Genomic DNA, 26,184 nt, shown 5'->3' with positions numbered 1-26,184 from the left:
ACAAATTGGTGATTACAAAACAGTCACAGGGATGTACAGCATAGGGAATATAATCAATAATATAATAACTATGTATGGTGCCAGGTGGGTACTGAAAATACTGGGGAAACACTTTGTAAAGCATATGATTGTCTAACCCTTATGCTATACACCTGAAACTAATATAAAATAATATCAAATGTAAAAAATAATTGACCTTCTTTTCCAGAAAAGCACCATAAAGAAAGAAAATATAACTCACAAACTGGCAGAAAATATCAAGAATCCCTATAAATCAATAAGAAAAAGACAGACAACCAATAGAAAAATTGACAAAGGACATTAAAGGCTTTTCACAGAAAAAGAAACAGGAATGGCCCACAAACTATGAAAAGGTGCTCAATCTCATTAGTAATCAGCTGATGGAAAATTAAGACCACCACCAGGTACCATTTCACACCCACAAGACTGACAAAGTTATGTCATGTTTTTGAGGAACTGGAACAAAACTTCTAAATACTATGGGTAGGGGTGAAAATTGTACAGCCACTTTTGGAAAAAAAAAATTGGCACTGTCTTACATTCTCTGAGCCAGCAATTCCATTTCTAGGCACACATTCTAGTAAAACTCTTCCACGAGTCCAAAAAGACACATGAAGAATTTTCACAGCAACACTGTGAACTAGCAGAAAACTCAAACAACCCAAATGTCCAACAAGAGAATGACTCAAGTTTAGATTATTCACACGATGTAATACCACACAGTAATGAAAATGAATGAATAGCTACACACAATAATATGGATAAAATCTTGAAAACATAACATTAAGGGAAAAAATTACAAATACCACATACAGTAAGATACTATTTTTGTAAAGTTTTAAACCAAGCAAAACCAAACAATACATTGTTTATGGATATATATGTGTGATGAAACCATGTTAAGAAAAGCAGAGAATGCTAAACAGAAAATGGGCAGTAGTTTCAGAAATTCACAGATGTTCATTTCACTATGCTTTATTACTTACACATATTTGCATGTATTCTTTTGAATGTATCAAATATGATATAATTTTTTAAAATGCAAACACAAGTAAGGCCTCTGGGGCTAAATATTGCTAGTTCAAATGCTGGTGCCTCTACTTTCTAGTGTGTGACCTTGGCAAGTCTCTGCCCTTTCCCAAGCTTCCATTTCTTTGTCTATAAAATGGGGATAGTGACAGTTCTCATGGGGTGTTGGGAGCCAATCCTAACTTAGCACAGTGTCTGGCATGTATTAAGCACTAAGTGTCTGCTATTTTCATTATTACTATTAATAACAATAAGCATAGTGGTAGGGCAGGAGCCCAGGCCACCCCCACCTCTCAATTTAGTGCCCCTTCTATGCTGCCCTTTCTGCCTGATGCCCCCAGGTGGGCTGCAGCAGGGTGATTCTTTCCAGCGTTGTCAGAGAAGCAGCTGCATGAGGCAGGGGTCAGCAGCCCCTATGCAGTCAGGAGATGTTTCCTTTCCTGGTGGATTAATCCTCAGAGGGCACTGCAGTGGCCTCTGGATCTTGGTGATTAAAAACCTGGCCTAGTGCTAAGAGCTCTCAGAAGACGGCTAACAGGGAACAGGCCGGGGGGCATGGGCACCTCTTGGATGCACATGAGCTCTGGGGACAGAAACGTGTCTCTTCCAGGCCCTGTCCAGCACCATCACCTGGAGCTGGAGCAAGGGAGGTGGGCCAGTAGGTCAAGTCCTTCTGACTCAGGGATGAGGTTCCACTTCTAGCCTTGCCTCTGCTTACTGTAGGGACTCCAGACAAGCTGCTTCAATCTCTCGTTTGTAAAATAGCACCTGGCTCAACTGCATTAGTAAGCTTAGATCAATGTGCACTACAGTATGAGCTCCAGCATTTTTAGCTATTGTTATTCCCTTGGCAACCCAGTCTCAAGGGCTATCATCATTAGTTTATGGGTCCTGAAATTCATCCTGCACTATGTCTGTGTCCCAGGGCCCAGAGCAAGGACTGATACAAAACAAGAAGCTTCGGGGAATGTTTGCTGAATAAATTGCCAAGTGGCAGGCCAGCCTCTGCTCCCACATTTCGGGATGAGAACCTCATCCCTTCCCTTCACTGGGGAGGGAAGGTCCTGCCTGTTAGAAAGTCCTTCCTGGTACTGAGCTGAACCTGCTTCCTGACACCTTCTTCCCTCTGAGTTTTGAGAATAGAGGCAGGAAAGTGGGGAGGAGAAACCCGCACCCCCATTTGTACCCACTCTCCAGGCCCGAATCCAGCCTGCCTTTCTCAGTGCTGCTTCCCCTGGCCACCCTGGCTGGAAGGAATGACAGCTTCTTCAGGCTCCTTCAACCTACATTCACAGACACATGCTGTATGGACACAGAGACGTGCAGACATATGGTCACACAGTCACAAACCAACAAACTCACAGAACACACATGACACCTTGGCCCCTGGAGACACATTCAACCACACAAAAGTGCCCACAAATACTAACATGCAGACATATGCATGTGTACACATTCATGTGTGTGTACCCCCCCCCCCCACACACACATACCCCGCAAGAAGATGGAGTTGGAGACGTGGTGATAAGCACCCAAAGTCAGGCAAATGCATGCAAACATGGGCCTTCAGAGGCATTTGGGAACCTCAATAGCCAGGGAGCCAGGGTCAGAGCTTTTCAGGGGAGGAGGGCTCTGTGCTTTCCTAGAAATGGACTTGGCTTACCCTGAACATATCCTTTGGGGGCAGCTCAAGGTAATGCGGGTGATCACAGGTCTCCCCTTAGTCACAGCAAGCCTGACATCTGAGGGCCTTTTTTATAAATAGAATAAAAAACATTCAAGGCATAATCTCTGCTCCATCCATGCCATATAAATAATCACACAAATTGCAAGACAATGACAATTAGAGCAGCAGTTGTTGCAGGCCAGGATGCTTGTGCAGAGACCTTGCTAACCCCTGCCCCACCCTGCGGCCTGCTCCAAGCACTCCAGACAGCATGGTGCTGTGCTCTGGGACAGCCTCACCCACCCCAGGCCATCTGCACTTCTGACCTCCACTTCTGTGGTCCTGACTCTAAGTCCCATCCAGGTCACTCTCCGTGAGACCCTGGCCAAGCAACGGCTCTGAATCTGTTTCCCAGATGTCACTGTGCCTTTGGTCAGCTTCCCCTGCAACTTCCCCACCCACCTGCCTTTCCCAGGTCCCATTCACCTCTGTCCCCAGCACTTCGCATGGTTCTGGGCATATTCCAAGGCTTCAATAAAGAACTCTTGGAAGAATGAATGAACACCCTCCCCTGCCTGGAAGACACTTGTGGAAGACCCTCCCTTCTGTTCTCCACTGGGAGGCCCTCTCAGGCTCTACTTCTGGGACACCCACCTAAGCACCATTTCACAGATGAGGAAACAGAAGCTTCCAAAAGGTAAAGTAACTTTCCCAATGTCACACAGCACAGCCTGCCCTTGGGGGTTAGTTCTAGGGAAGGAGCTCCCCCACCCCTCATCTGGGGATGCTGTGAGGTCCTGATGTCCGCTGGTCCCTGATGCGGGTAAAGGAAGCAGCTCCACTTTACCCTTATGTCCACGCCACATTCATGTTCCGGCTGTACCATTAATGAGGGCACTGTGATCCTCCCCTAGCCGTGGGGTCTAGATGTGAATATAGTTAAGAGGAGCAGGGCTGGGTTCAGCCAGGGTTTGACCACAGGCCTGCTGGAGGGGAGACACCCACCCCGCCCAAAGCTTGGGCTCCTACCCTCCCAACAAACAGCGCAATCACTCCAGGGGCAGAGTGGGCAGCCCCGTCTGGCCCTGACATCTCTCTTCTCAGGGGTCCTCACTGGACACCCTGGCCCAGCACAGAGGACTCCCGGGCCAAGTTGGAAAACGGCACGCAAGCACAGCGCTCTCTAGCAACTTATATAAATCTAGAGAAAAGGGGTGCTTAAACCTTGGGTAACTGCAACCAGACACTAACGATGTCCTTGGAAAGCCTCTAGGATCAAGTAATTACCTGTTAGTTAACAAGAGGGGCAGTGATGTAAAGCAATGCCCTGGCATGAGCATGTGTAATGTTGGCCCTCACGAGGCACAGGAAGCACACACGCACCTATGTTCCCACACACTCACGCCCCTCCTGCTTCAGCCCAAGCTTGGGCTCAGCGGCCCCACAGACAAAGCCTGAGCTCCTCCCTCTGACACCACGTTCTCCAGTGTAGGTCCTGCTCACATCCCCATCACTCTCCGGCACTCGATGTGTTGAGCCGCTCACAGAGCTCACCTCCAGGCCTTTTCTTATGCTGTTCCCTCTTCTTGGGATACCCTTCCCATCCTTCAGCTCCTGGATAACTCTTAGCTAGCTTCCCTCTAGAAGCCTCCCTACTCTGGATTAAATCCTCTCCTCTGGGTCCTCATTTATTTTCCTTCAAGGGATTCATCATGGGTTCTGTAACTCGGGCACTTGAGTCTATCTCCACACTAGACCACAAGCATCACCGGGGCAGAACTCCTTGCTATGTGGCCAATACTCAACACCAGGTAGGCTCAGAGCAGGTGTGTGGCTGTGAACGAACATACACAAACAGTTGTACAAACACAGAAGCTGTTCTCAGCTGGCCCTGGCGCTAGCCTAGCGCACTGAGGATGGGGCAGCACCACTGCACAGGAGGACTTTGTCAGGGCCCACTGCCGGCCTCTCTGCCTTCTTGGAGAAAAGGGAAAGTGCAGTCAGTAGGAGATGGATGAGAGTCTAAGAGCACCCAGGGGAATTAACAACCTGAACCACCCCTACTATGTGATCTAGTGGGTCCACTGGGAAAGGACAACCAAAATTATCACCTCACACGGCCCTCACTGCATTGTTAGAAGTATGCTCTCCTCCAGATTCCAGGTTCAGCCCTTTGTTTTTGGTTTTTTTAACCTATCTTTGTTGAATGTATTACAGATGGTCCTCATTTTTCCCTTATTAATTCCCTCCTCCCTATTCCTCTCCCCTCCTGCCTTTCCCCACACTGTTGTCTGTGTCCACTGGTTATGCAAGCAAGCACAGAAGTTCTTTGGTTTATTTCTTCCCACCCACCCACCCCCTTCCCTTTGAGGTTTGTCAGTCTAACAACCAATTTGTACTTCTTAATCCCTTCCCCTTTTTCACCCATTCCCCCAAACCCCCTCCCATCTGGCAACCAATACAATGTTGTCTGTATCTACGAGAATGTTTCTGTTCTGCTTGTTTTGTTTGTACATTAGTTGTCGATAGACATATATTTATAGCCATTTTGTTTGTTCATATTTATTTTTTTTTTATCCTCACCTGAGGACATTTTTTGTTCAGATAGAGCGGGAGGGAGAGAGAGGAAGAGAGAGAGAGAGAAACATCGACGTGAAGGGACACATCGAGTGGCTGCCACCCTCACGACCAACCAGGGCCGGGGACAAACTGCAACCGAGATACGCGCCCTTAGCGGGAACCGAACCCGAGTCTCTCTGTACCGCAGGCCGACGCTCCAACCGCTGAGCCAAACTGGCCAGGGCTGTTCATATTTTTGATCTTCTTTTTCTTCAAGAAGACCCATCAACATTTCATATAATCCTCGTTTGGTGGTGATGAACTCCTTTAGCTTTTTCTTGTCTAGGAAAGTATATAGCCACTGATTCTAGATGACAGCTTTGCAGGGTAGGGTAATCTTGGTTGTAGGTTCTTGCTTTTCATCACTGAATATTTCTTGCCACTCCTTTCTGGCCTGCAAAGTTTCTTTTGAGAAATCAGTTGACAATCTTATGGGAGCTCCCTTGTAGGAAATAACTGCTTTTCTCTTGCTGCTCTTAATATTCTCTCTTTGTCTTGAACCTTTTGCATTTTGATTATGATGTGTCTTGGTGTGGGCCTCTTAGGGTTCATCTTGTTTGGGACTCTCTGTGCTACCTGGACTTGTATGTCTGTTTCTTTCACCAAGTTAGGAAAGTTTTCTGTCATTATTGTTTTGAATAGGTTTTCAATTTCTTGTTCTCTTTCTTCTGCTTCTGGCACCCCCATGATGCGAATGTTGGTACACTTGAAGTTTTCCCATAGGCTCCTTACACTATCCTCATTTTTTGGATTATGTTTCCTTTCTGCTATTCTGATTGGGTGCTTTTTGCTTCTTTATATTCCAAATCGATGGTTTGCTTCTTGGCTTTACCTATTCTACTATTGAATCTCTGTACATTATTCTTTATTTCAGTTAGTGTGTCCTTCATTTCTGACTGCTCCTTTCTTATGCTCCTTTTTTATGCCATCACTAAGTTCACTGAAGTTCTCACTAAGTTCACTGAGCATCCTTATAAGCAGTGTTTTGAACTCTGCATCTGTTAGATTGCTTACCGCCATTTCATTTAGTTCTTTTCCTGGAGTTTTGTTCTGTTCTTTCATTTGGGACATGTTTCTTTCTCTCATTTTGGCTTCCTCCTTGTGTTTGTTTCTATGTATTAGGTAGGGTTTCTATGTATTAGGTAGGGTTGCTATGTCTCCTGGGCTTCCTAGGGTGGTCTATTGTAGTAGGTGTTCTGTAGGGTCCAGTGGTGCAGCCTCCCTGGTCTCCCAGCTGGGCCTTTGAAGTGCACCCTCGTGTGGACTTTACACCCTTCTATTATAATTGAGTCTTGATTGCTGTTGGCACACCAATGAGGGGGTTTTACTCAGGCTGATCAGCTGCAAGGACTGGCTGTGCCCACTATCCACTGACCTCTGACTACCTTGGATGATGAGCTGTGCAGGGGCCTACCACACAGAGCAAGACTTACTTCAGCAGGGCTCTGGTACCCACTGAGTCCATTCCTTGAGTATGTCACTTATGGAGGTGGTTGGGTAGTGGTGCTTCGCAGTGCTCTGAAGCTGTCCACTGGGTGTGCTGCCTCTAGGGCAAGGTCAGCCACTGCCTGTGTTCTACCCGAGGCCACCAGGCATAAGCTACAAAGCAGTCTGCAGATGGCTTCTTGTGCTGGGCTTGGAGGTGCCCAGGCAAAGCCAGGTTGTGAACCAAGGCTGGCTGCTTCTAGTGCCAGGCCTGGGACCAGTTAGCGAGAGATATGGGGATCACTGAGACCAGATGCTGCTTGTTTGAGAGATTTTAGAAAAATCTGAAACAGGAGCCAAGACAGGCCATGCCTATGGTAAAGCCACTGGGAACAGCTTAGGTGGGCCCGAAAGTGAGGTGGGGCAGGACCTCAGGGAATCACCAGTATGAGCCAGGTTGCTGGAATCCCAGATATGGCAGCCGTCTGCTGCCCCGAGGAAGGGCTCACCAAATGAACCACCACCTCTGACAGCAAGTCTGTCCAGGAGAAAGTCTGCCTCTCTAGTCCTCACCCTGATGCCAAACAACTCAGTTCTTCCCCATACGTCTCTGGTACTTTTCAAGCTGCTTCCCACACGCTGGAGCCCAATCCATGCAAGGGTCCTTTATCAGGAACTGCCTGGAGCTCCAGCAGCCTCAGCCTCCCTCAGCTTCAGTTCCTGCTGGTTTTTACAGCCAGAAGTTATGGGGACTTCTCTTCCTGGCACCGGAACTCTGAGCTGGCAGCCTGCTGTGGGACGGGGACCCCTTACTCCTCAGAAAGGACCTTCATAGCTGAGGTCCTTTCTATCCACCACTCGTGGGTGTGGGACCAGCCCGTCCACGCCTCTGCTCCTCCTACTAGTCTTGATGTGGCTGCTTCTTTAATTTCGTAGTTGTAGGACTTCCATTCAGCTTGATTTCAGGTGGTTTTAAATGATCCGTGTTTTCTTTTGATGCTGGCATCATTATCCATTCTATGAATGAGGAGACTGAGGCTCAGAGAAGTGCTGGCATTCAAAGAGTGCCGGCCTCCCACCACTTCAGGATACTTTCGTACGGATTTGATATCCAGACAAAACTGGCTCTACTGCACAAGCGGGCTGGCCTGCTTCCTTTCCCAGGTAATAAGAATTTGCAATTCAAAAAGTTGCCTTGTTTGCCGTGGCTTCTATGAAGCTCTAGGAAAATGCAGGGTTCCATCACAATAACTAAATGAGCTTAGGATTTTTTTGTATTTTTTTTTTTATCCTCACCCGAGGACATTTTTCCATTTTTTGTTCAGGTAGAGTGGGAGGGAGAGAGAGGAAGAGAGAGAGAGAGAGAGAGAAACATCGATGTGAAAGGAACACATCGAGTGGCTGCCACCCGCACGACCAACCAGGGCCGGGGACAAACTGCAACCGAGGTACGCGCCCTTAGCGGGAACCGAACCCGGGTCTCTCAGGACCGCAGGCCGACGCTCTAACCGCTGAGCCAAACCGGCCAGGGCAGGATTTTTTTGTATTTTTACAAATTTTGTAAAAATTTGTATTTTTTTGTGTGTGTATTTATGTCCTTTTCTCTAATCTATGTCAGTTTAACTACAAATAGATTTTTTATTGTAAATCCCTATAAATTCTTTTTTTAAAAATTGATTCTAGAGAGGGAGAGAAAGGGAGATAGAGAGAGAGACAGAGACAGACGACATCAATTCACTGTTCCACCCATCCATGAATTCATTGGTCACTTCTTGCATGTGCCCTGACCGAAGACAGAACCCCAAACTTTGGTGTATCAGGATGACATTCTAACCAACTGAGTTAATTGCCCAGGGCCCAGAGCGAAGGGCCCTATGAATTCTTTTTTCTTCAATCCTCACCTGAGGACATGTTCACTGATATTATTATTATTATTATTATTATTATTTTTAGAAAGGAAGGGAGAGAGAGAGAAAAAAACAATTGGTTGCCTCTCATACATACCCCAACCGGGACTGAACCTGCAAACTAGGTATGTGTCCTGACCGGAATCGCATCTTCGACCTTTTGGTATATGGGACAATGCTCCAACCTACTGACCTATCCAGTCAGGGCCCCATGAATTTTTAATAAAAGACAAGGACTCATAATAAGGAATAAGTGGCCTAGAAGAGAAGGGAAGAGACTAGAACATCACAGGGATTTTCTGGTGTTTCCTCCACCCACCCTTCTTCACGGGATGGAACTGAAGGGCAGAGAAGGAAAGGGGGCGGGGCAGCATGTGGACTGTACCTCGAGCACTCCCAGCCTCTGAGGGCCCTGCTTCTGGTGTAGCAGGCCTAGAACCTAGAGTTCAAAATGCTGGTGATCCTTGAAATACATAGATTTAAACTGCAGGAGTCAGTTAAAATCCCATTAATAAGTGGACCCACCAGTTCAAACTCATGCTGTTCAAGGGTCACCTGACCTGTGAAAGTGTTTTATTTTAAAATAAAAAATAAAAAGAACTTTTAAGTCAAAGAAAATGTTGTCTTTACACTGATGCCATCACAAAACGTGATTTTAAATATTTTTTATGGGGGAAGGGGCCAAAGCCAAAAGTAGGGTCATGAAGGTCATGTTCCCCACCTCACCAATGAGTATTGGGAGCTCCAACTTCCCACCTGCTGGCTTCCTGGCGGCCCAGGCCTATGCTGCGATTTCCTCTCTGACAGGATCCAAAGGGAGCGTTTTCACGAACATTCCAGGGGGAAGTGGGGCCTTGCCAGGTGAATCTAATTTATACCCTGCGGTAACCACCTCAGACAGCTCCTGAAAGGCTGAAACCACGGCTGGCTGTGGGAGGGGATCCCCAGCTGATTGTACTAACCAGTTGTCAGGACAAACCATCCTGGGTTCACAATGTGGAGACAATTAGAGAGCTGGCGCTTTGAAGGCACGAGCCGAGAACTCCCTGACAGAGGTGTTGACTGCGGGCGGCAGACCCTCCGTTCCTCACGCCTGAGGACCACACCTCATCTTCCCCAGCCCAGAGCTGGGCTCACTGTGGGGGCAGAGGGGAGCAGAGCTGACCTGAAAAACCATCCCACCACGGACAAGTGGCAACGGAACTCAGAGGAGTGGTGCAGCAGGGGAATGGCCTGCCTGGGCATCACTGCTGACCCTGAGTGACTGGACTGTGTGACCTGCTGTGTGACCTTCTACTGGCTACCCTACCTCTCCAGGCCCCAGTGTCCTCACTGGGAAGATGTGGCCGATGCTATGAGGTTGTCATGAAGATCACATGGAGTGAAGAACAATAAACAACTCCAGGCAGATGAAGCAGGATTATAATTCCCACTGAACGGATACAGAAACAGATTGGAACAAGGAAATAGCTTGCCCAGGCAAGGTCCTGGCGAAGAAGGTATCAGGCCAGGCCTTGGACACAGACCTGAATCCAGGAGTCCAGAGGGCAGGGTCCAGGTCTTCCTGAGTACTGGCTTCCTTGGATGCAAGTCCCGACCCAGCTCTTATTGGTTAAGGGACCTCCCTATGTTCTGTCTTCTGCCCAGTGTATGTAGTCACAAGCCAGAGTCCCTCCATCCTGGCCTGGTTTCCTCACCCTTTCTCAGGGCTGGAGCCCTATGCAGCTGTCCCCAAACCCCTGCCTTCCCCAGCCTATGAGGCCGTATATCTTCCTGCATGCAGAAGCCAGGGAAGTGGGCACGAGGACACCTCGGGCTCATGATGCAGAGTCCTGCTTCAGCAACTCCCGCCTGGTACAGGTTAACTGAAAAGACTGGCTCCTGAAAAACTCAGATTACACCTGATCGCTTCTGAGGTGACTAAGGTGCCTTGTCAGGGTCCACTGGGGTGAGCTCAATGAAAACAGTAATCCGCACATGCTCGATTACAGACACTCATGCTGACACAGGGTATCCTGGAGCAGTGGGAGGCCAGGGTTTTGAATCCCAGCATTTAACTTCCCTGAGCCTCAGTTTCCTCATCAATCAAATGGGAGAGTAATGCCAACATCAAAAGATTCAATGAGATAACACGGACCAAAGAGAGCACATTCCTAATAAATGCCACTTTCTTTCCTTCCCTGCACTTTAAAGTAGCTGCCTGGGGTAGTTTAATTATTTCTCCTGCTGCATTCTTGGCTGTAATAATCCTTTTGTTGTCAATTAATGCAAAATTGTACTCTTGCTCTATCTTTGGGCCATGGTCATAAAAACAGGGTCTGTGGAGGCAGAATTAATAATAAACAGCTGCAGGGACAGCAGCTAATTACTGGACTATATGGAGGACTTGACTGTAACGTTCTTTCTAAGCCCCAGAAATAGCATGGGAACCTGGATGAGAACTGCTCCTTTCTGGGCCTCAGTTTCCAAATTCATAAATGGATCGAGCCAGATGGTTTCTAAGTTCTTGTCTGGCTCTGAGGTTCCATGAGCCGGTGGACTCAGGGTGAGGCCTCTCCTCGACCCTAACCTGCAGACTGAGGAGGAAGGGAAACCAGGGTGAGCGAGGGGGAGGGGTGAGCCAGGGGGAGGAGTGAGCCAGGGGGAGGAGTGAGCTGATGTGCTCAGCCCCTAGTGTGCACAGGTGCTGTGCAGGGCTCTCCAGGTACACTACCCCTGGCCTGGCCCAGAACGTCTGTTGGACAGCAACCTGTGAAATCCTCACCACAGCCCTGTGAATTTGTTGCAAAAACCCTCATTCTATCAATGAGAGAGAAAGGAGAAACATCTGTTAACAAAAATAAATTTAAAAAAAAACACAAAAAACCTCATTTTAAGGGTGACTCCCGACTCCCCTCCTGGGCCTTTCCCAGCACACTCCATCACGTCTGCCCCACTGAGCCAGACTCTCCCCTTTCATTCAATCAGTTAGCAAACAGTTGTTGATCATATTACTTCCAGACTCTGAAGACGCAGCAGAGAACAAAACCTGAAAAGATTTAGACTTCATAGAGCTTATGTTTGAGTGGAGGAAACAGATCACAAACACATGTCAGGTAGTACGAGGGGCAGAAACTGGCTAAAGATGCTGCTTTAGACAGGTGGTCAGGAAGGGCCTCCTGGAGGAGGTGATGTGAATTCCCATGAAAACCTCTATGTGCCAAAGTAAACCGAGGTGGGGCTGGGGCAAGAGCATTCCAGGTAGAGAGAACGGTTATACAAAGAGCCTGAGGAGGGAACAAACTCAGTATGTCTGAGGAATAGCCTGGTCCATCAAGGCTGGAGCAAGAGAGAAGAGTGTGGAAGGATCTGAGGTTAGAGAGCTCAGCGTGGATCCCACACTGCAGCTTCCTATATCCATTTCCTTCCTCTTCCCCTAGGCCGTGCTAGGAATGCAGAAAGATAACTATGGACATCTGAATGTCTGAGTTCAAAGGATCTTAGGCATCCTGGAGTCTAAGCCTTCCATTTTGTAGGTGAGAAAACTGAGGTCCCAAAGGGGTCTTGATGACTTCCTAGAACCACAAGGCAGTCTGAGTGCAGAGCTGGTGAAGGAACAGAGCTCTGAACCTCTGCCCATGCTCTTTACCAAGACTGACTGAATCAAGGTCATGATCTCATGGCTTTGAACTACTCAAAGTCCTCATCACACACATGAAGAAACAGAGACCTCAAGTCCAGGTGCAGGAAGACAGTACGGGGCTGGGGTGGGCAGGGGAAGAGAAGACTTGCATGGGTGCATGCCTGTGTGGGCCTCTGCCCAGCAGTCTACCATCGTGCTTTTCTCATGCGTGTAAGGAGGTGTGATGCTTGAGGCCTGCCCCCGGTTACAATCTCCCTGGGTCTGCTAGGTGGTGCTTCATGAAGCAGACCCTGCTGGGAGGGAAGGTGATTCTGACACATGTGGACTGCACAAGCCACCAGCCATCTCCTGCCGCATGACCTCCAGCGGGTCATCTCTCGGCCCTGGGCCACAGGTTCCTATCTGTCAAAGGATGATATGGGGTATAGGAGCAGCATCAGAAGAGATTCCCCCTGGAAGGTTCTTCCTGGGTACAAACCCAGCACCAGCCAGTGCTCTTCAGAACCTGGGAGGCAGTGATGGTACAACGGAGACAGCACGTGCAGACCCTCAACGTGGGGCCTAGCACACAGTTGGAACTTGACAGACAGTTGGTCTACTAATGGGGAGGGGACTGGGCTGGGAGACAAGGGACTGAGCACAGTTATTCAGATCACTTGTTCTGTGATCTTCCATGAGCCAAATCCTCTCCACAGGCCTCAGTTTCCATATCAGCAAAAAGCAAAAGTGCAACGAGCCATTCGAACTTGTGGCCTCCATGAGCCACCTCCTCCTGTCCTGGATACCTGATGAAAAGGAATGGGAGCTGGGGGTGGGGGGTGGGGGAGGATCTTGAGGAAGTATCTCAGGCACAGTAGACTAGTTTTTCTCCCTGGGGCTAAACTCTCTTGATTTCCAATTGTTATGTTCATTGGCAACTAAACCTGGTTAGAAATGACCCCATAAGGCCAAACTGACTCCCAAAACGGGGTTCAACAGATTCTGGGCAGCACAGACTCAAGGTTAAATGGAGGTACAGAAGGAATTTTGGGCAGTGGGGCACACAGAGGAGGGAGTCAGGGACAGAAAATGGAGTTATAGGTGTGACGCCTGGACAGGTAGCTTCTACTCTGTAGATTTCAGTGACCCCACTATAAAACAGGGGTCCTGCCATAGCTCTATGCATTCCCAGAGCATAGGAACTACCCATCAAAACTCTGCATCCTGGGGCCCTGCCCAGGGCCTGGCCATACCTGGGAAGGTGCCAATGTTACTTTCAGCTCAAAAACCTATGTATTTTGGCTCTGATACAACAAAAAGAGGCTGGTGGATGGTTCATCAGCTGAACCTACATTCACTGGGCACTTGCCTTGCTCCATGTGCAGCGCAGACCTCCTGGTCTTGCCCCCAGAAATGCACAGTGCTGCAGAGACCTCCAGACCCATCATGTCATCTGCAAGAAATGCACAGCCCAGCACCACCATGCCATCTGCCTTCTGAGGCTTAAGCCCCCAACACACAGACATACCAAGGGAGTCTGGGGGGATGTGGAGGGAGAAAGAGCAGGCTGTGCTTCTTTAGGCGGCCACCTCCCAGCCCTTTGGAAATTGACACCTGCAAGGTCACAGAGTCCCAGTGATGGACTCTCATTTTATCATTAGCCACACCATAAAAATGCACGGTGAGGAGGCAGCACTGCACGAGTCAGTGCCGTAATCACTTACAGACCATGCTGGCCCCAGGCCTAGCAGCGGAGGAAGATTTATTGTGGGGATGGATAGAAAACAAAGAACAGTTGTGCAAACTTTACGGAGCTACATTATGGGAAATGCCTTTCCTGTTTCCCACTGGTGAATATGCTGGACACTGTTTCTTCCAAAGGGACTTGGGCTCCATTACCCAACCGGGTGCAGACATTGTGCCCCGGCATGGCTTGCTGGGCTGAGCTGGCCTGGCCCATGGTGCCCAGGCCCTGGCTGACAGCCAAGCTCTGCTGTCTGAGAGCACAGATGACCTGGCTGCTCTGGTGAACCTGTGGAAGAAGGCTCCTTCCTGGGCCTCCACGTCCTCATCTGCCTGCTGTCATTCCCTCACCGACATACCCGCCACATGACCAGCATTCTAAATGTTAACACCGATGTGTCCCTCTCCTACTCAGACCTCTTCCACCTCTCTCCACTGCCCTCTGAGTAGGGTCCAAGCTCCTCATACTGGACTCTGAGGCTCTTGAAGATCAAATTCCAGCTGCCATTTCCAGCTCCCATACATGTAATGCACCACAAGCACAAGGGGATGCCTATGGTTCCCGCATGGGTCAAGGCTGTCACATCTCAAAACTTACATGTGCTGTTCCCTTTCCTTGAAATGCCTTTCCTTGTGGTCCGCACATAAAAAGCTCTCCCCTCCCCTCAAAGCCCAGCTCCGAGGATGTCCTGGGGAAAGTCTGTTCCCTCCTCTGTGTCTCTGCGGCACTTGGTTGATCCCCTCACCATGAGGTCCTTCCTCGTTTGATGCTGCACCCACCCCCTGCTTCTAGCGCTGAACCTGACACAGTGTGAGTTAATAAATCTGTGCTGAAAAGTTGGCAGGAGGGAGAGGGAGACAATACAGATGATCCCAAGGCCGTCTTCTGGGGCAGGGGTGGGACAGATTCTGGGTCTTGGAGTGTCTGAGGTGACCGAGGCCATAGGGGTTGTTTGACACATCACCCACTTAACAGAGGAGGACAGGGCGCTGAGGTCTGTGGCTGCAGCAGTCCAAGTGAGCACACAAAGTCGGCTCAGCTAACCCATCTGCCATCAGCGGAGACAGAGCCTATTAATTCTCAATCGTGAAGTTTACCATTTCCAGGATGTCTCTCTTAGAAAACATGGTCTGGATGCTTTCTTAGAGTCACTGTTGATTTTATCTGACTTTCTCATTCCAGTAAGAGAATCACTTCAATTCCATTTACATTTAATTCAAAAGCTCCCCCCCCCTTTTATTATATTAAATTCAATTCAGAGGGCTGTGTGTTTTTATCCTTAATTTTTTTCATATTCCATAAAGCAGTGTTCACAAATCTTGGCCAACGCTCCTTAAGTGTGGTGCTCCCAGGAATTCTCATCTCTTCAAGAGCTTGGGTTTGATGACTCAAAAAAAAGAACAAGGGCTCCTGTCCTCAAGCACCAAGTATTTGCCAGGCATGAGGTAAGTGCTCTATACGCATGATCTCATTTGATTCTCACGACACTCCCCCCTTTACACAGACAGGACACCAAGGCTCAGAGAGGCCTTGAAATTTATCTGGATCTCACAGCTGGTTAAGCAGCAGAGCAGGGATTTGAAACCCAGTGGTTATCCTATGTGCTTGGCTGTTGGTCCACCCTGGCTCACAATTTAAATAAGATGGGAAGGAAGGGGTCAGGGATGGAGAGGAGGTAGCAGTGGGGACCCGGACGTAAATGGGAATGGGGTAGGGAAGAGGATGGAGGTGGAAGAAAGGGGCTGGGGTGGGATGGGCTGTAGGACAGGGAAGGAGGAGAGGGCTAGAGAGCGGCAGGCAGAGGCCTAAAGGCCAGAAACTGCATTTGGGGGAGGCTGTGGCTAATAGGTTACATGCCTGATGGGAAACCCCTCTGGGAGGAACACGCCTGTGAGGGTGACTATGTACTCCGAGGCAGGAGCACTGGACTTGGGAGTGAAGGGACTTGTCCAAGATTGCAGCACTGGCAAGCAGCAGAGCTGGGGCGAGTCTCCAACTCTGCCCATGGTTCGTCTGCCCTCCCCCAGGCATGCTATTTCCACCTGGGTACTTAGTTTCCCCCTCTGTACACCAATGAGAGGGGGCCCTCCAGCTCTGACCTGATTGTAAGGCCAGAGCTTCAGAAAGCTCAAGTTGGATTTTTTAAAACTAGGGGCAAGAGGAAGGCGTCCCACTGTAAACCAAGATCTATGGATCTGGAACCTTGGCTTCAAGAGGGAAAAGGCATTCGCATCTGTTGGGCCCCCACTGAACTCAGAGCACTAGGCATTATCCCATTTCACAGCTCAGGAAACTGAGGCTCAGAACAGCCAAGTTCCATCCAAGGTCACACAGCCTGTCGGTGGCACAGATGGAACTTACAACAGTCTTTTCTGTTCCTTTGGGGACAAGGGTGACCATATGGCCATTATCTATTTTAGACTCTCCCTTCCTAATGCAAACCATCCATTATGCACTTACTGTATGCCAGGCACTGTATAAGCACCTCAGTATAGTATCTCACTGAAGCCCGACACAGTTCCGTTCCTTCCACTTCACCAGTAAGAAGACAGAAGCTTGCAGGAGCCACTCTTCACACAATCACAGGCTGATAGCAAAGCCAGGTTTCAGGTGAAGGCTTTGTTGCAGAAAAATTTCAAGCACCAGATTAGGGGATGGACATGACCATCTTTAAGGTCCCTCTAATTCTGTGACTTCACAGAAAACTGCTCCAGAGGGTAGTATCCAGGCAACCTCATACAGCCTTGGAGCAGAGAGGTCAGATGGCCACCAGAGCCTGTGTACTTGGGAGCAGACTCAGCTCCTCTGCCTCCAAGGCCAGGCCAGGAGTCAAAGAGCACGTGGTCCCCAAGACACTCAGCCACACCAGGAAACACTATTATACATGGGGCAACAGATTCTGAAAGAGCAGGAGACACAGAGAAATGGGGAGCAGAGGAGGGGGATGCTGGCCTGGGTTGTGAGGGATGGTTAGAAACTTCCTGTGCTGGGGAAGGCATTCCAGACAGAGGGACCAGCAAAAGCCAAGGCCCAAAGGAGCGAAAGAAGCTGGAGTGTGCAAAGCTTCTCCCAGAGTCTGGGAGGACGGGAAGCCTCAGGCAGAGAGAAATAAAGCATGCATTCTAGGGCTCCTGTTAACTCCCTGCGTGACACGGGGCCTGTGACGCCACCTCTCTGGGCTTCAGCTTGCACATCTAATAGTGAGTAGACACGAGAACTGAGGTGATCCCAGAAGAGACCCCAGAGGGATTGTTAATGAGGTACACCTGGATGCCGACTTGAAGGCTGCCTTTGCCCAGAAAGGCTTTCCAACCCAGACTGTTCCTACCTGGATGCAAGGCTCAAACCCCCAGGTCCAAAGACGTGGACTTGACAGACACCCTGAATGGGTTGGGCCAGCTTGGCCTCTTTGGGCTTATTTACAACAGGATTCTCCAGGGGTTTTAAACCATGTTCCACTTTGCAGTTTTTAAAAATCTCCAGAAACCCCAGCCTCCACAAAGAAAGCTTATTTTCAGGTGACTTGCTTATTTTAAATGTGAAATGTCTTACTCCTTATCCCATAAGCATCCTCCTCTAAGACAGAACAGAAGACCTGTCCGGTCAGCAGGGCAGGGGACCTGCAACAGGCCCTCAGTGTGACTGGGGCGCTGGCTTGGGAAAACTATTTGATGCAAATGTCTAGCAGTGTCCCTGCTCCACCAGGACTCCCTGAAGCCAGACTGGCTTTGATTCCCTTCTGACCCCAACTCCCTCTCCTTCCTCACCCCTTGCAGCACCCAGGGTTGTGTTTCTCAGGAAGGGTGGGGGTTGTAGCAAAGCAACAAGAGGACGCCGGAAACCCCAGAGACTGGCACACAGGCGATGCTCCATGACAATTTGTGAATGAGTTGCAGATCTGGATACTCTGTCATATTTGTAAGCCGACTGACGGAGCTCTGCCTGGAAGGTGGCTTGCGGTCCTGGTGTACACAGTCTCTGGAGTCAGGTGGAGACCTGGTTCAAATGTGACCCACGATATACTTGGGGCCTGAACTTGAGTATGACATACAACATCCCTTTCCCCATCTGTAAAATGGGGATAATAATTCCAGTCTCCAGGAATGTTCTGAGGGATGAGATCATGAAATGTGGGGAAGCCCTATATAAACTGAAAATCACCTAGCGAGTGTTTCAATAATGTTCCTGTCCCCCTTGACCGGCTTGGACAAGGTTGTGTAGTCAGGCCTCAAATCCTCAGCTCCTGGTTCCCCTCCCTCCCTTGTCCAGCAATAACATCACAATTCAGGGGCAGTGACCTTCCATGGTGCCAGGAGGTTCACATCACATCATCTTGTCTCTGGACCCAGCTCCCAGCTCAAGGCCCTGCACACAGGGCAGCCCACCCCTCAGGTGAGGCAAGTGTTTCAGGAGGCTTCTTCCCTCATTTGTATAGGTCACCTTCCCACAGTCTAACCTTCCCCAACTGTTGTTTTCCAGCCCCTTCAGGAAACCCGCTGCCCAATGAAGCCCATTTGCTGTGTGCTCCCCAGCCCTCACACCTCTCAGGGGCTGTCTTCCCTAGCAGACCTGTCTGCTCAGATAGTTCAGGCTCCCAAATAATTCCCAGGATTGAACCTGACATGTTGAGGTGAGTCGGGGTGGCTGCTGGCCTAGAAACATGCCCAACCCACAGGGCTAGTCTCAGGACATGAGGGGGAGGGAAGGAGCAGATGCCCAGGGACTCGTCTGCTGTGATTTAAAAAGCACAGAGGACACCACTCTTCGGAAGGAAGAGACTGGGCAAAGGCGGGTAGGTGGAAGGCAGCATGGCCTATGGAATGGTCCAGGCAGCTGAGCCAGGGGATACAGAACAGGCCATTTCGTCTCTGAACGTCAGTTTCTTCTATAAAATGGGCATGATAACTCATGGTTAGGCACAGCATGTCTCAGAATACATTAGTTCCAGGCTCTCACAGGAATTCCTAGGAGATACAATCCCAGCCGCCTGTCAGGCCTCTGACTCTCAGGTCACAGCCTGGCTGAGCAGATCAGTATCTGTCACCTGCCAGGTGGCAGACTGTGTGACCTTGGGAAATGATTTTGTCTTTCTGGGCCTCAGAGTTTTGACCAGTTTTGTTCTGAAAGTGGAATGGGGAATAGCCAACACTGATCCAGGATATACAAAGAATCTCAATAAACAGCAATTCCCTCTACCTCCTCCAACCCCTCCCAGCACCCAGGGATTTGTTTCTCAGGGGGTACTAGGGGGCTGAGGAAAAGCAAAAAAAAAAAGGAAGCAGAGCCCCAGGATTACAGGAAATGAAAGTAAGCTTGGCCTGGGCTGGCCTTCTGGGATATGAGCAAGGCCGTCCCAGGAGGTCCAGCCAGGTAGCTGGTGTTCAGAGTGTCTTGGCTGGTTAAGGCCAATCAATGACACTCGGCTTTTGGTCAGATGCATTTCTCTGGCCCCAGGGCCAATGGCACCAGAGACAGAGCAGCAGATAACAGAAAGGGATGAGGACCAGTGACCAGTGTGGCTGCAGCTGCCAGAGGAACCCAGGCAGGATGGAAGACCATCCTGGAGGCCCCAGCTGTGCATCGGGACTGGAAGGGCACAGACGAGAGCCTCTGCCCTGTACCTCTGCCCCAGCACCACTTCTACTCCAGTCACCCCGAACAGACACTCTCTGGCATGGAACACGCACACTGCGTCACTGGCAGACACCTCACAACAAGGCCAGCGGTGTGTACCACAGCCCTGCCCACCTCACCAACAGCAGAGGCTGCTGGGATCAGCCGACCTCAACTCCAGGCTCCACCACTGACTGACTTCCAAGCCTCAGTTTCATTGGTAAACGAGCCATATATGATCGTCCTCACTCCTGAGCTACTATAGGAATCTCCTGAGATGATCAGTGTGAAGGAGTGTGATGCGGGAAGGGGAGGATTAATGAAGCACTCCCCTAGGTCATCTCTATTAATACTAATAACAATAATGCCGAAAGCCACGTAACTATTGTCCCATTTTATAGCCAAGTGTGCTTCAGTTCAGAAAGGCCAAGTCACCTGCCTGAGGCCATACAGCTGGTGCAGGGCCGGGCAGGGAGTCAGGTCTTTCTACTCCAGACCTGGGCTTTTCACCTGTTGACAGTTTCCACGCTGCACTCCCAGCTTTGGTAAAGCTCTTCACAAAAGTCAGAGACTGTTGTCATTATAATTTCTTATAAAACTCAAGGCTATGAGAGGTTTTCCTTTTTACTCTGCCTCTCTTTTTCTTGATGTGGAGAAAAGCAAGTTACACAGTCTGCTAATTTCTGCAATCTCAGACAATCAGAATTCCAACCGTCTGCAACAACCAACTAAGAAAGCAAGAAATTAATCTTTTCAAAGCTAACGTCTTCGAAGCATTGCAGCAGTATTTGGGTTGGATGTAACATTGCTATCATAATGCAGATGAAACCCCAAATTTAATAAGGCTAAGACAACTCCACAACCTAAGAAACATAACAGGATATTGCAAAGAGATTAGAAGGCTTCCTCTGGACGGGTGGATGAGCCGGGGAGAGGGCAGGGTGGGGAATGGGTGGTACAGTCTACCCTGCGGGTGGGCCAGCAAGGTGGGTCCTGGTCCCAGGCCTGGCTGAGGACTGAGAGGCCTGGGCAGAAGGGAGCTGGGCTCCTCATGACCCCTGGAGGCCTCCTGGTGCGGGAGCAGAGGCTTCACACTTAGTAAATGTAAACCAGCTGCAGGACGGGAGTGCTCCAGTTGGATGGGTGGGGAAGGCTTACCTCATGAAAGAACTGTGGAAATGGCTGCTGGAAAGATAATAAAAGGATTAACTGCTATTTTAGTGGGCCATTTACTCTTCAATCAAAGTGTCTCATCTATTTCCTGTTCTCCAGAGGCTCCCGGCCCAAAATTCCTTTGTCTATTACAGCACATGGTAGCAAAGGCCTGTCATGAGAAATTAATAATTTTACAGGGAAGGGTGATTTTATTTATCTAGGTGCAGGCGGGAGACTGCCCCTTCCCAGGGGTTGCTTACTGTGCCAGCATCTCAGGAAGGAGTAGCACTCCCACAGCGGGCAAGGAGGAGCTCAGAGACCTCTGCTGCCATCTCCAGATGGTGGGACCCAGCAGGGCTGGCCCTACGACCCCAGAGAATAATCAGCTGAACAGGAGAAAATCGACACAAACAAAAACATCACAGTTTAGAAAGATGTGGGTTCAAATTCCACTCCAGTGGTTACTAGCTGTATAACCCTGGGCAAGTTGTATTTATTTATTGTTGTTACTATTATTACTATCATGATTACTAGCCTCTGTTACTATTATTGTTACTGTTAATCTCTAGCTGTGTGACCTGGAGCAAACTATGCAATCTCTCTGAGCATCCGCTTCCTCATCTGTAAAATGGGGGTTTCTAAGAGTATCTACCCCACAGGGTAGTTGTGAGGACCACACAGAGTTACTGATCAGAACAGCCCCGGCACATGGTCAGCACTCAGAAGCTGCTTGCCCATATTATCACCATAATCCCAACCCCCCAAAGAGGCAAGTTGAAGTGTTCTTGTAGTAGTAAGTGGGAGGCCAGCTGGACCCCTTTGAGACTTTATTTCTTCACCTGCAAAAACTGCTTGTTTTACAGGATTCTCGTGAAGATTAAATGAGTGAGTACAGCCAGAGCTTTAACATCACCTCCTCCTTGAAGACCTTCTGGGCCTCCACTCCCCAGAACCTGTCACTGATCTCCACACCAATCTCCCACCATCCCTGACTGTGAGTTCCCCCAGAGCAAAGAACCTTGGTAGATCTGGGTCTGGGCAGAACGAGGCATGAGTCAGGTGTAAGCCAGTGTGTTCTGTGGAGTCTGCTGAATCAGACGAGATCCTGGCAGGCTGGCCCAGAAGCAAGAACCCTAGAGTGAGATCCTGAGACTACACTGAGTAATCTGGGTTTCTCCAAACCACTTGCTGGTCCTCCATTTACCAAACTAGAAAATGGGCACTGAAAACCTTAATCATCTCCAAGGGCCCTAATCCACAGATACTCCTGGATGCTGTGATCCACATGGGAGGACCTAGTATGAGAAGACCACTGACCATACCACGCCAGGGATCAGGCCATGTAGCCTCCATGTAGGCCCCCACAGACACCAGTGGAATCAGCCACAGGAAAGAAGACATGGAGGAGGACTGTAGCTCAGCAGCTGGCAGCTCCAAGGTCTGAGAGAGAGACAGGTACCCTCTGTCTTCCAGCAGCCCTGGTCATCTCCTTCCAAGTAGGGACACGCCTTTCAGCAAGCCATGTGTCACGACATGCCAAGTGAACTGGGGCATCCCCAGAGAGTGGCCCAGCCATCAACTCTCCCTCCAGCACATTCTTCAGCCAAAGGCATGTGATAAGCTCAAATTCTCAGCCTGCTCACTCCAGCCTCTCCCCACAGCACCAGCACACCAACTACAGGTAGTTCGCTGCCCCTCAATTGTCTATAAAGTGAACTCCTTCCCATCCTCAAGACCTAGCCCTGCTGAAGCTGAATAGGCTGGGCCAGTGAATGCCCAGCTCATAGCAGCACAAACAGACGGGCACCAAACGGCAAACACCTGGTCCCAGCAGGATAGCCTTTATGCTGCCAGTTGCCAATGATTCCTGCCTCCTCCCTGGTCCCTAATGAATACTGCCCTGGGTTTTGAGCAGGGACAGATGCGTGCCTGTTCCCACTGCATCCCTTCCCAGACTGAGCGCTCCATGAGGCAGGGTCCAGTGACAGTGATAGCACCAAGTGTGAGGGGACTAACCTCGGCTATGACACTGGCCTGCAGACCAGACACACTGCTTGCTTCCTTCCTCTGCCTCACCAATACCCCAGTGGGTGGACACTGGTGGCTCCACCAGCCCTTCCAGTACAGGCAGGCACCTCTCCTAGTGGGCTGGATGGGCCTTGGTGGTAGGCACGGTGACATCAGGGAATATGCCCACCTTCCTCTGACATGAATTTCCACCACAGTGAGAGCAGACACAGAAACGTTCAGTCAGAATGGCCAGAGGCCCAGGTGCCTGCAGTTGTGTGTGTGTGTGAACCCCAGCCAGAACACTGCAGGTGCTATCCAGGGCCTCATCTGCTAACCCTCAGCCTTACCCCAAAGCTGGATGCCTGTGAGGACCCAGGGCTCCTTACAGAAAGCCAGCCAAGCCCGTGGGCTTCTCCAGGAGGCTCAGGGAGCCTCCCTGGGAAGGACACTGGATGAAGACGCAGCAGGACAGCTTGCTGCCCACAACTCACCTGGCCGTCAGCAAGTGGGACACCGAGCGTGAGCTTGTAAGAGAGAAGGCTGGCCGAGCTGCTGTGACCTCAGAGCACATGTGTGCAGCACCAGGCCATGCAGTATGCCTTGGGGTGGGGGGTGGGGCTCATGGTGAGTACCAGGGGCCCTCTGCCAAAGTTCCCAGGGACAGGTACACTGACCGTCTTGACCAGTGGCCACATCCATACCATTCTTCCTTCCCTCCTCACTCAGCCCTGAGAGAGAGGGGACCTCAGCCAGCCCCCAGGTAAGGAGGCCCAGGCAGGCCTCTCGGGCAGAGAGATGGGTGCTACTCTGCCAGGGTAGGGCTGGACATGGCCTGGTGGCCGTGGGAACTCACCATGCACTTGTTGGGTTTCTCGCCCGAGTGCACCCTCATGTGGATGAGCAGTTTGTAGCGGGCATTGAAGGGCTTGTAGCGGCGCACGCAGCCAGCCCAGAAGCAGGTGAAGTCCTCGCCCTTGCGCTGGTCAATGTGGCTCTTCTCAATGTGCCGCACCAGCTCCTCCTGCTGCTCGTAGGCTGCACAGCAGTCCACCCACCGGCATGCCTGCTGCCCAGCCACCCTCCCTGCAAGGCCCAGCCCCAGACCTCCAAGGCCAGGGCCTGATGGCAACTGAGGCAAGGGGTAGGGCGGCGGCAGGCCGGGCTGGTGAGGCCCAAAGAGTTCTGAGAACTCGTCCGCAGGCTCCTGCTTCAGAAAGCCTGCCTTCCGGCAGGATTCCAGTTGTAAACTGCCCTCATGACTCTCAGTGGTTGCAGGGCCGGGCTGGGCCCGCTTGGGAGGGCCCCCCAGGTCTCCCGGTAGAAGGGGGCTCCGGAGTCCATTTACGCAGGTGACCAGAGCAGTCTGGGAGGAGCGGATGATGGAGGTGATGTCAGAGGAGGCACAGGGTGAGGAGGAGGCTGAGGAGGTGGCGGGCAGGCCCAGGAGGCAACAGCGCTTCAGGCCACCCTCAGGGAGGTGGGCCTCAGGTGGGGGGCCCAGGCCGGAGCTGGGTTCACTGCCTAGAAGGTAGCAGGAAGGTGCAGGGTTGGCAAGGCCTCTGCCCGGGAGGTCCAGGTCTGTGTGGGGGCCGGTGGCTAGTGGGGCCCGGCAGTGGGCAGACAGGGGTGCCCGAGCTTCCATCATGGCCCGGTAGACAGGCAGGGACTCCTGCTTGATGTGCTGTGTGCTCGGGAGGCTGCCATTCACATACGTCGTCTGGGGTCTGGGTGACCTGGAAGACAGTGGCCAGAGAGGTTATGAGAGGGTGGGCACTCCACAGTGGGGAGGCCCAGGCAGGGGATGCGAGGGACCTGAGGACCGAGGGCTGGGAAGCCCAGAGCAGGAAGGGGAGGATGAGGGATGGGACGTGGGTGGGGAGGGAGTGAGGAGGAGGACAGAGACTGGTGGTTTGGTCAGCAAGGCAGAGTGTGGAAGAAAAAGGGGAGAGAGAGGAAGAGGAGTGGGGCTGGGGAGAGGTTCAAGAGAGGCAGGTCTGAAGAGGAAAATGTCGAAAAGGCACCATTTCATCCGTTGACCAAGTCCAGCCCATGCCCTCCAGCACTGAGTGTCATCCCGTCCTGCCACCGAGGCCTCCCTAGGGTTTGCCTTAATCCACTGCCTCTGACCTTCTAGTGAGTTCTAGAGCGAGAAGGTTGAGGCTGACACTTTACAGAACACCTAGGTCCAGTTTGTTTTAAATTCGGCTTACATGTCCCTTAAATCTTTATTAATCTTTGTAATCTTTCATAATTTCTAAAAATGTTAACTGTGTGATGTTTCGCCCCAACCAACGTTGTTTACGCTGTGAACATCAGTGGGTGGGGTTTCTGGAACATGGTCATGGTGAAGGGTGCACCCTAGTGAATAACTAAGGAAAAGTTTCTTGGGTAGGGATGTCCCAGAATTTCATGCCCAGACACTGAGACAACACAAAACAAAACTTAGGGGGGAGGCCGTGGGCAGGCAGGCCAGGCATGGCAGCACACGGGAGACAGGGGACTTGGGTTCAAGGCCAGGCTCAGCAACTCCCAGCTGTGCTCACCTGAGCAAGGTGCTCTGGGGCTCTCTCCTCACCCCAAGATCAGGATGGTTCTAATTCTGTGGGTGAGGATGGTGTGATGGGCACGGCCAGGCTGGCTGAAGTGGTGTCTTCATCACGCTCGTGGCACATGCACTTCTAGAGAGAGCATCTCCCAAATTTGGGCAAGTAAATGCAAGTAGAGACCCCAGGGCCTGCTGGTCACCAGAAGACTCTGAGACAGTGAGAGGCCAACAAGCTGACACTGGGCCTCAGGTCAGAGAAGGCCCCGCTGGCTGGCTGGGCAGAACAGGAAGCCTGCATATGTGCCTAAACTAACTAGGACACCCTGTGTGTCCTCAGTTCTTGCCCTGGCTGAATCCTGGTTACCTTGCCTGTGAAATGAGGTCCAACCCTTTCTACCTCAGAGGGTGGCTGCCAGCATCAAGTGACAGTCATATGGAAAGAGCAAATGGTGCCATCATTGCTGCCATTATTACAGCTGCTGTCTTGGGGCTCTCTGCAGCCAGGCCTGTGGGGCTGTGGGGTCATTGCCTACCCCACTGTTTCCCAGTTTTATTTCCTGCAGCTCCAACCCGTCCCTCTTTGACTCTGCAGCTGTGGCACTCCCAGCTCCAATCTCAGGTGGGGGAGGGGGGTGGACAGAGGAGAAGGGAAGTCAGAGCCCTCAGAGAGCATCTCCTCCAACTCCATCACTACATGGTCAGGAAAGGAGCCAGGAGGGTTCAGGCTTCGCCCACAGGCACGAGCAGCAAGCCAGTGACAGGGCCAGGGCAAGAACCCAAGCTCCCCTTCTCCTGTCCATGTGCCTTTCTCCTGTGTAGAACTGACCTGGAGCATCCCCTGGGGAAAGG

The 26,184-nt window shown here is 50.7% G+C and overlaps 1 protein-coding gene across 1 annotated transcript in view; it reads right to left on the bottom strand.

The window, feature by feature from the left end:
* GLIS1 (GLIS family zinc finger 1) overlaps positions 1 to 26,184 on the bottom strand; it is a 221,696-nt gene that overhangs the window by 60,352 nt on the left and 135,160 nt on the right. Inside the window, exon 4 of the mRNA XM_036256612.1 lies at positions 23,644 to 24,523. Within this exon, the coding sequence (XP_036112505.1) occupies positions 23,644 to 24,523 (880 nt within the window). The remainder of the gene's footprint in view (positions 1 to 23,643; positions 24,524 to 26,184) is intronic.

Source organism: Molossus molossus, unplaced genomic scaffold (genome assembly GCF_014108415.1).
Source record: "Molossus molossus isolate mMolMol1 unplaced genomic scaffold, mMolMol1.p scaffold_m16_p_12, whole genome shotgun sequence".
NCBI classification, from domain to species: domain Eukaryota; kingdom Metazoa; phylum Chordata; class Mammalia; order Chiroptera; family Molossidae; genus Molossus; species Molossus molossus.
This window is presented reverse-complemented; position numbering and strand designations above follow the sequence as displayed.